Here is a 10,798-nt window from a genome sequence, read left to right as displayed (position 1 = left end):
TTATTGGGGGGGATCTCTTCATAAATTATATAAATGTCTAACCACTATGCTGTGTACCTGAAACTAATATAAAGTAATACTGAATTTCAACCATAATTTTAAAAAAATCATCGCGGGGATGTAAAGTACAGCATAGGCTATACAGTCAATAATATTGTAGTAATTATGTACAGTGTCAATGGTAATAGACCTATTGGGGTTATCACTTTCTGAGGTACATAAATGTCTAATCACTACATTGTTTTGTACACCTGAAACTAATAAAAAAAGTTCAGGGGAGTCTGGAAGACAATCCAGTAGAACTTTCTAAGTTAAGCTAACCAGTGTCTTTACAATTCTAGAGCCTATCCCAAGAGGAGAAACTAATGCTTTAAATGCACAAAAAGCTCATATTATAGAACATATTTTAAAAGTATGCTTAGTTGTATTGACATTTGCATTGAATTCAATTCAAATATTATAGTAATATAGTGGAAAAACATATATATGTATGTACATACTTATATGTGTGTTTGTGTAAAATTTACTCCTAAGCTTCATATATTTATTGTTTAGAAAAATATGTACTAAGATTTAACTTATGACAAGAACAATAAAGCATACTTTTATTACACAGAAAAAAATTAGAGTCACTGAAATTACTAACATGATATAAAGACTTTCAAAAGACTGCTTCAATGATCATACAAATGGTTCTGTGAAGAAAACAAGACTGAAAGCAGAGAGACTGATTAGTTCGGATGCTACTGTAATCTTCTAGACACAAAAGAGAAAGGTCTAACCTAGAGGATAGTACTGGGAATGGGATGGCTCGAAATAAGGCAATCTGAAAGACAAACTTGGCAGAGCCAGGCAGCCAACGGGATATGGACCACAAGAGAAAGAAGGACATCCATCACGCAGAATCGGTAACATCTGAATTATCTGCTTGGGATTTTGCAGATGTAAGTTAAGGTCCCTTATCAGGTGACTTCAAGATAACCAAAAAGAAGAGGATTATGGGGAACCCAACCCAGTCAGATAAGCCCTTTAAAAGATGGCCTGGAAATCAGAGATTTTCTCCTGCTGGCCTTCATGAGTTCTACAGCTTCAAGGAAATGAATTCTGCCAGAAGACACATGAGTTTGGAAGAAAACCCTTGGCCTCAGAAGAGACCCCAGCTCCATCCAACATCTTCACTGCAGCCTTGAGCAGAAGACTCAGCGAAGCCATGCATACCCAGACTCCTCACTCACAAAAACTGAGATAATAAGCTGCTAAATACGCAGTGATTTGTAACGCAACAATAGAAAACTAATATACTGGGGACAGAACTTTCCAGGCAGAAGGAAAAGAAAATGGTGGGCCCTGGGGCGGGAGTATACCTAGTATGCTTAAAGAAAGTAAGACAGAGAGTGTGGCTGAAGTGGCTTAAGCGAGGCACAGAAAATCGCAAGATGAGGTCAGAGGAAAAAGGAAGCAGGAACAGATAACACAACATACGGCTGGCTGCTTAACCTCAGTCATAAGGAGGAACCAATGGAGCCTTCTGATGTGACACACACTTCAAAGGATCACTTCAACTAATATACTGAGAATATCCTAAAGGAGACGAAAAGGTAGAAGCAGGAAGACCAGTAAGGAGGCAATAACTCAGGAAGAGATGATGGAGGCTTAGACTAGCGTAGGAACGGTCAGATTCTGTACACATGGTAAGGAAATAGGGTCTGCTTTCATCTGGACTAAAAGTTAATAGACTCCTATTCCTGCCAAGGACAGAGGGCTCTCCGAAAAATTATTTAACATTACTGTGATGCATGTGGTCCCACTATTTCTTCTTTCCTTACTTCTCTGCTCTTTGTATCACCCTGTTCTCTGATTTAGATCGCACCTTATTCTTAGCCCTAGTTCCAGCCAATGAGAGGTATCAACCTATCATCTCTCTTTACAAACCATGATCTAGCAGTTAGGTCACACCACAAATTAGGAAACAGTCCGGGCAGGCAACACATTGTCTTCAGACTCCATTCCAAAATTTCTGTCCCCACCAGAGGCGCTGCATTAGGAATACACTGTTCTTCCCAGTCACAGAGCCCAGGAAACACCTGAGACTATCCCTACAAACGTGGCCAAGTGATGCTTTGAATAGAGGACCTTTCCTACTGCTTGAGTTATTCCAGGAAGACAGGAAAATCATCAGGAAAACACTGGAGAGGCTGCAATAATAGCAGAAGCGCTATGGAATACTACGGAACGTAAGGGATATTTCCAATTCTCTCATTAAAATCTCTTATGCAAATCGGTTTTAATCTATGAAATAATAAGAGGTACTGAAGCTTCACAATGGAATCTCATGAAAACTAGAAAATGGGATAGAAAGATCCATGAGTCATTCCACTGGTTCCCCCATGACACCCAGAAGACCATGTTTAACAGTCAGTGCCACGATGGGGATCAGAGCAACAAAGCTACCAGAAAGATCTAGGGTATGTACCAGCCTGAAGCACAACAGGGAGAAATGTTAACTAAGGCCAAGGAAGTTTTCTCAAAATGGCAGTTTGCTGAGAATTCCTGCAGCAATTCTCCACTCCATTTCACTGGCTGCACTACTATACACTGGCCACATGGGGGCATCATCATACTCCACAACCAAACGAATTCCTGTGTTTTTCCTAATCTGAGATCTAGTAGGGTGCTGTCCAGTCTCTCATGGTGATTAGTACAAATATTGCTGCTAATGAAGGCATATAATAGCCAAAGAATAAAAAGTGGCCACATTCAGAGGACTTTACAAATAACATACTGTAGTTTGCAGTCTGTTCCACTGGCCCTCTAAACCCCTTTTAAGAAAGCGTAGTATTAAGGACTGCAGTCCCTAGCCTCCGGCTCTCTTTCCTTCCCACGCTTCAGGTCACCTCTCTACAAGTAACTCTCAGACACAAGTGTCTGGCGCTGGTCTCTCCACTGAACTCGAGTCCTTCATCTCTAACTGTGCTCCAGTTACTGCAACCATCATTTCAGACCTGACACTTCTCTAAAGCCAGCTCATCTTTCCTTACAGACCAACTGTCCTTCCAGATTTTCTGACTTCTCTTATTAATAACAAACACTAATATTATCTGGTGTGTGCCAGGCTTTACGTGGGTTAACTCATTGAAAACTTCAAATAACCAAGAGGTTCGATATCTTGTCCAAAATCCCATAGCTAAAGAAATGTCAGAGCTGGGGTTTGAATTCAGGCAGACTCGTTCCAATCCATGCTCTGAACCATTATATTGTCATGTTGGATATTTCCCTTTAAAGGTGAATGTTTCTATTCCCAGTTTTCCACAAGTAACCAACATATTTTTGATGATGGACTGAAAGCCCATAGGCTAAGGGGCTTCTACTAAATTGTGAGGCCTAAGTACAAGGACCAGGTCTCTGATGCATGTTATTTCTGCACCTTACACAGTTCGTGGCATATAATAAGCATTCAACACACAGTTTAAGCTTGAGTTGGCTGAAATCACATTCAAATCACCATGTACACAGACCAAGAGACCAAAAAAAAAAGTGCCTCAAAAATCCAAATGTAGTCCCACCAACAGTAACACAGAGCTGGTGACAGGAGTTGCTATTTTGATAATAATGAGCAGAATCATCTTGTTTCAAAGTCAAAATAAATGTAAGAAAGAACACGATTGTAAAGTAATTATAAGTGCAAAGAGTGTCTATAAAAATTTTACCTAAAAAAAGTATGGTAAAGTAGGACAAGGTAGGGGAGATGGGCGGGTGGTTGGAAGAAGGTATCGTGAACATGCAGAGGCAGCTCTAGAAGTATCATATCCAGTTCAAATATTAAAGCCCCTTCCATTGTTATGTTGTGAGTTGGGCCTCGTTTTTGTAACACCTTACTTGTTTAACTTCCTATGTTCCAGAAAAGTCAGAAGAACTACCACCCTCCTAAAAAGTCGAGGTCTTGGAGGGGTCCTATGAATACGTGAGGCATATTGAACTTCGTTAAATAAGTTTACGTATTCTTTTTAGGCAAGGCTGAGAGCAGAATCTTTCTGACTAATTACCACTAATTAAAAGTATGGTTTCTCCTGGTATGTTTTTTATTTGTGTGTTTGGTCATATTTAATAAGTGCCAACCAGTTAGGTACTGGGGATCTAAAAGTGATCCAGGAAAATATGGTCATGTGTGCAACCTGCAGGTTAAGTAAAAAGGGAAGTAAAGGGTGCTATGGAATCCCCCATCTGGGTGAAGGGGGTTTCTAACCCAGACTTCGGACAGTCACAGAAGGCTTCCTAACTGATCTCCAGGCTGAGACCTAAAGGATGCTTAAAAGTTAGCGAGGAAAGTATGGGAGAGAAAGATTCTTCCAGGCAAAGAGCAGGTGCGATGGGCTGGCAGTGAAAGAACAAGGTTTATTCTATGGAGTGGCAGGGATAACCAAGACCAAGTTCGGGAGGGTGTAGGGAAGTGGACGTTCTCACACGTTGCTAGGAGTATACATCTATACAAATTCATAAATTTCTACAGAGAAATTTGCGAACATGTTCAAAGCCTTAACAAGTATTCAATTTAACCCAGTAATTTCACTTCTTGGAATTTGTCTTACGGAAATAATTAAGCATGTATAATGATTTAGCTACAAGAAACATAAACATGCCACTGCTTATAAAAGCAAAATGTGTAAAGCAACCATCTATTGAGGACTAGTGAAATGAATTATAATACAACCATATTTCAGAATACTCTGCGATCATTATAAATTGTGCCTAAGGTTAATATTTATTGACCTGAAAAAAAATGTTCACAATATGACAGTATGAGAAAAAGCAAGATAAGGTATAGTATTATGGTGTGGGTCTGATTTCAAAAATACATGAGCAGAAATGTCTGCTTACTTCTAGATTGTGGAACTATAAATCTTTTTAGCTTTTTTGTGTGTATCTTTTTAATATTTATTTAATAAACATGTAATGCTTTTCGAATAAGAAATACTAGTTACTTAGTAACTTTTTAAAAAGATTTAATTGTCCCATCAGTGAACTGAGATGAATTAAGTCTTACATTCAGTTCTTGACCAGCCAGCTATGAGAGCAAAGAAAGGAATATGGATTCCAGGAAAGAGATCTCAACAGCACATTCCCACACCAAAGTCCACAAACCCTCTTCCCCTCGACACATACCTGGACAAATCCAAATGGAAAGAGACGCTCTGTCTGCCCCTGGGAGCCATGGTGGAAGGTCTGACGCCAGTCTTCAATGAGTGCAGGGAACGTGCAATTGTATAGGTCCCTATTAAAATTTACATTGGATTCCCCTAAAAAACAGTCCACACTGTCAGAGGAGTTTGGCGTAGATGCAAACATGGTCACACATTACTCCCCAGCCTCTATCCATGCCCTTAGGAAGTGGGCCTTCCTATAGTCTCTCTGGATTGGCTTAGTGACTTGCTCGGGCCAATGGGGCATCAGCAAACATGATGCAAGCAGAGGCTTGGAAAGTGCTTCAGTTTGGGGGGTCTGCTCTCTCTTGATACACCTGGAGCCCTGAGGTTGCTATGTAAATAATAAACACAACTGAGCTACTTGCTGAAAGATGGGAGGTCACATGAGAACCACGATAACCCAGCAGATAGCTCCCAGTCAACACACATGAGGGAGGGGTCATCCTAGGTCATCCAGCCATTAGACAACTTGCCAGTGGCCAAAGACACCTAAGAGATCCCAGCAGATATTAGCTTTAACAGTCCAACCAGAAAAATCACCCTGCTAGCCCACAGAATAGTGACCTAAATAAATTTGTTTTTGTTTTAAGGCACTAAATTCTAGGATGGGGTGTGTGTACGCAGCAAAGCTAACTGATACAATGGAGAAACAGCAAATTGAACACTCACCCTGGTACCATATCACGCCTTTCAGAGTCATATTACACAGTGGATGGATCATGGCATTCCAGAGAACAGAGCGTTCACTGGGACCAGCTACAGAATCAGACAGAATGAACCTGAAATCAACAAGATGCACAAGTGTCACGAGAAAGCTAGTAATTGATCACATCATGATCCCTAAGCTGGGCGTCTATCCAACTGTCACTTGTGGCCAACTCTGATGAAAGCAACACAGAATTACACTGAACCACTCTGTTTCACATGTAAATGTGTGAACAGTCTCTGAATTTCACCTCCAGGTTCTTCCCAGGATAAGTGTGTTAGTCAGTTTTCTGCGAATTCAGAGTGGGCCATCCCAGCTTCCAGATAAGGTCATTAAAACCAGAGAGGAGGAATGTTGTATTATGAATCTCTCACTCAGGCAATAAATTTATTTAACTAGCACTCAATGGATAGACAGTCAATGGATAGATTGTTTTAAGCTTTTGCCACGATTCTCTTTCTCATAGCTTAATCATTGCATACAGGCTTAAGTATTTCCTTAAGATAAATTCCCAGAAATCAAATTGCTGGGTCAAAAGGAACATTTTTTAAGGCTTTGAACGTGTTCCTACATTTCTCTGTAGAATACTTGTATGAATTTATACTCACAGCATCTGTGTAGGGGAACACCCACTTCCCCACACCCTTGGAATTGTCCCTTCCATGTCCTCAGAGATGGGAAGCCTGGCTCCAGATTCCTCCCACTGTACCACAGGCAATTCTCTCTGCTCCAAAACTGAATGTTTTCACTCCCCCACAGACATGCCTTTACCCAAGCTAAACTAAGAGCTCAAGTCCACCCTCTTCCCAGAGGCCTGCCCAGAACTGATGAGACAATGTCTGTGCAATCAGTTCACATATTGTCAATCTTTGTTAGTAAGAGTAACTAGTCCTTTCCCCACACACATCCCCACCCCCACCAAGCATTCTTCCTGGTCCAGCTTGTCTTAAATATGCTTTCCTAACCAGTATGCTATGCACTTCTTTGATTACATGTATATTTGTTCTTCCTGTTGGGCTGCTTATGCTTGTAAGTGATACAGCCCAGTGGTTAAGAGACAGACACTGAAGTTAGACTTTGCCACTTACTAGTCATATCCATGAGCAAGTTACTCAACTTCTCTCAGATTTAGTATCTTTAGCTACAGTGTGTTAATAGTATCGACATTTCAAGAGGCTGTTGTGAGTATTAAATGAGTTAATACATATAAACTGCTTATAACATTTTTTGGCGTAAAGCTTTCAGTAAGTATTATCTACTATTGTTAAGAAAAAGAATCATAATTGCTTCTTGATATATTCTCAAATGAGTGTGGTGGTGATGATGGTGAAAATAATACCTTACCTGTGCATGGAATGAGTTAATACATATTTGGACATTCAATACATACTTGACTCCCCAAAGGAGACCATGATCCTTCTCTCTTATATAATTTCCTGGTCAGCTTTCTCTAGAGGATGCTATCTTACCCTTGCTTAGGGACCCCACAGGCTTTCAGTGACCTTCCAGATGACCAGGCTTCAATGGGTGTGCCACCCCACGAGGAGGAGACCAGCCCAATGGGATACCGCAGAGTGTCATACAGGTAGCGCCCAAAGAGCCAGCACATTGCTGACATGTACTCGAAATTTCCATGGCCTAAGTTTTCTGTTCAGAGAAAACAGTTAAAGAGAAAGAGTCAGGGAAAAAGGAAATGGATACTGTAGGTACACGATGGGTCTAGGTGAGAAGAATGGGGTGAGCCATTCCTTGCATTTCTTTCCAAGACTTTCCAAAAGTAGGATAAGACTGAGGGGCAACTGTCTCATTAGCAGAGAGCCAAAGCTGCCTAGCCAGGCAAGGACGCTTCCCATCGAGCTCCCCCATCACTTCCAGGTTTCTGAGAATCTAGGACTATTAATTGTCCTCCTCAGGAGGTGAGGGGCAGAAAGGTCACTGAGTCCTTATACTAGCCTCACCTACACTTCTCTTGCCACACCTTCGTTTCCCCTTAGCTCTGCGGAAAAGAATAAGCAAGTAGGGAGCATGGCGAGAAGAAATTGGTATTTTTTTCTGGGTAGTTTAATACCTAATTTTATAGTTATGGTAATGAAAACACGGACAAGTAAGTGATGGGAAGTTTGGCCAAAAGGGAAAGCAACAAAAACCAAAACCAGTGTTTGAATTTTCAGTATAGTCTAGCTCATTTGTCCATACAGCCCAGTAACCAACATAGACCAGAGAGGGCAATTTCCATGTTAGAAGAAAGCTGACGAAGAGAGGAATGAACACACACAGAAAAACTGATGGGATCATTCACCCTAATATATATTAAAGAACTACTTACTATGTGTAAGTCACTGGCTTGGCCCTATTAGAGACTCAAATTCAATACAGTCCTGGAACTCAAAAAAGTTGATAGTATGAGAGGGAATTCACGTCAATTAAAACTGATTGAGCACCTACTAAGTGCCAGGCCCTTCTAGATGGTTGGGACACAGCAAGCAAAGAGATATGGAGAAACACGGAATCTCTCCTCACAGGTCTTATATTCTATAGAATAAGACATCTATTCAGTTGAACAAAATACATGGCAAAATATGGTTAAGTGCCTCAAGAGGTACAAACAAGTGTTAAAGGGTTTTAACTGCAAAAGAAAGAATATCAAATGAAGGCATATCATTAAAAGCCTACTCCTCCCTGGTGCTTCCACGATACTCTATGCAGTGTTCCCCTCACCCCACTAAACTATTAGCTACTTAAAGGCAAGGACTTCATCCTATGCAAGTTTATCTGGAACCTAACGGAGTCAGTAGGTGTTCGCGGGCTGGTGTCGGGTGGCTGTGCATGACTGTTATAATGTTGGATTCACCGATGGGCAGGTAGAAATAAAAGGTAAGAGGAAAGGGGAGAGGGGTGGGGAAGTCTTGAAGGATAGACAGACGTTTAATCAGCAGAGCTGGCATTCTAGGCAGAAGAAACAATACATCAAAAGGCACATAGGCTAGGAAAAATTTTAAAACTGTTTGCCTGGAGCATGGGTTACAAAAAGAACATAAGGCTGGAGGGGAGGCTGGAGTCGCATTGGGGAGTAAAAATGGAAAGTCACTTGAAAATGCTTGCGAATGAGATGGTGTGTAGGCAGAACAGCCCCCCCCCCAAATGTCCACACCCTAATACCTGTAATCTGTAAATATGTTGCCTTTTATGGCTACAGGGACTTTGTAGGTGTGACTGGGGTTAAGGACCTTGAGACGGGAGATGGTCCTGAATTATCCAGGTGGGTCCAATCTAATTGCATGAGTCCTTCAACTCAGGGAAGCTTCCCAGCTACAGACAGACGAGGCAGGAGAGACCGGAAATGTGAGCGGACTTGGCCTACTGCGCTCTTCCCCACATACCTGCGTCGTCTCACCTCTTTCGGGTTATTACTGAAATGTCGCTTTTCTCAGTGGGGCTTCCATGGCCACTCAAAACTGGGACTACTATCCATCCCAGACCCAAGAGTCTCTGCTGCCCCCCTCCCAATCTATTTTGTCTCATTAGCACAAATCACCATCTAACCTATCCCTTATACCTCCAAATTTATTCGGTTTCTGAAGTCAGAGAGTGAAAGTCAGCTGACAGCAAGGTACAAACACATTATCCAAATCTAACTGATTCCTAAGTTTTGGATAACATGTAGTACGAGTTCATAGACCAAAAGATTCACCCAAAAACTTACCAAAATAAATTTAGTTCCCAAGTTCTTATAGGGAGAGTTCAGATAGCATGATACTGGATAGTATCAGATACTTCGTATATAAGTAACTAATTTTATTATTCATTTTCTGTACTTCCCTGCTCTAGAATGCAAGCTCCATGAGATCAGGGGTTCTTGCCTGTTTCACTCACTGTTATACCCCCAGCACTGAGACCCACACCTGACACATACCCTGTTTCCCCGAAAATAAGACCTAGCTGGACAATCAGCTCTAATGCGTCTTTTGGAGCAAAAATTAATATAAAATAAGACGGGGTCTTATATTATATTTTATTATATTATACCCGATCTTATATTATAGTAAAATAAGACCGGTCTTATATTAATTTTTGCTCCAAAAGACACATTAGAGTTGATTGTCTGGCTAGGTCTTACTTTCAGAGAAACACGGTAAGACGCACTCAAATATTTGTTGAATGAATTAATACCTGAGAATGTAGGAGCAACTGAGGTGACCAAGGTAAAGCATGTACAGAGAAAAAAGAAAAGGGACTAGAAAGAGCACAGGGGGCCACATGTGGAGGAAGGGATTGAAGAAAGCAATGACAAGCAGGGAGAAGACAGAGGAGGAGACACGGGGAAGGGAGAACCACACGAGCGAAGAGGAATGTACAGCTCCTAAAAGGGGTGGTCAGCAGTGCCGAATGCTGTAGAGGTATCCAGGGTGTATAATTAGAAGAACAGTAGTCACTCTGAGGTGAGAAAGTTGTTGAGATAGAAGCAGAAGACAGATTATAAAGGGTTAGAGAGAGAGCACGTGGAAAGGATGAAAACAAAATATGTTCTGGAAACCACTATCCATCCCAGACCCAAGAGTCTCTGCTGCCCCCCTCCAATCTATTTTGTCTCATTAACACGAATCACCATCTAACCTATCCCTTATACCTGCTTTGTGTTAACAAAGGGGAGAGGTAAGGCACCTTGAGAAGGGTGTTGTCATGTTTAGTTTTGCTTTGTTCCATTATAGTAAAAGAAAAGCTAAGCTCCAAGAGTAGAGACTATGTCTGTCTTGCTCACTGCTATCTCCTTGGGGCCTAGTACAGAGCCACACAGAGCAGGCATGAAATAAAAATTTCTGGCTGAATGGACAGTGGGTGAAAGAACCGAGCCTGAGGGACAAAAGGCGGCCCTGAAGGAAGTAAGAGCCCG

At 41.4% G+C, this 10,798-nt stretch overlaps 1 protein-coding gene across 2 annotated transcripts in view; it reads right to left on the bottom strand.

The window, feature by feature from the left end:
* SIAE (sialic acid acetylesterase) overlaps positions 1-10,798 on the bottom strand; it is a 38,588-nt gene that overhangs the window by 7,760 nt on the left and 20,030 nt on the right. For both annotated transcript variants that reach the window (XM_074321706.2, XM_019710422.3), the window contains exons 5-7: positions 7,377-7,554; positions 5,871-5,980; positions 5,161-5,294 (exon numbers count right to left, since the gene is read on the bottom strand). In XM_074321706.2, coding sequence (XP_074177807.1) covers positions 5,161-5,294; positions 5,871-5,980; positions 7,377-7,554 — 422 coding nt within the window. The remainder of the gene's footprint in view (positions 1-5,160; positions 5,295-5,870; positions 5,981-7,376; positions 7,555-10,798) is intronic.

Source organism: Rhinolophus sinicus, chromosome 9 (assembly GCF_057876585.1).
Source record: "Rhinolophus sinicus isolate RSI-liver-muscle chromosome 9, RSI-T2T, whole genome shotgun sequence".
NCBI classification, from domain to species: domain Eukaryota; kingdom Metazoa; phylum Chordata; class Mammalia; order Chiroptera; family Rhinolophidae; genus Rhinolophus; species Rhinolophus sinicus.
The sequence above is the reverse complement of the archived record's forward strand: the minus strand, read 5'-3'. Positions and strand labels throughout refer to the sequence as shown.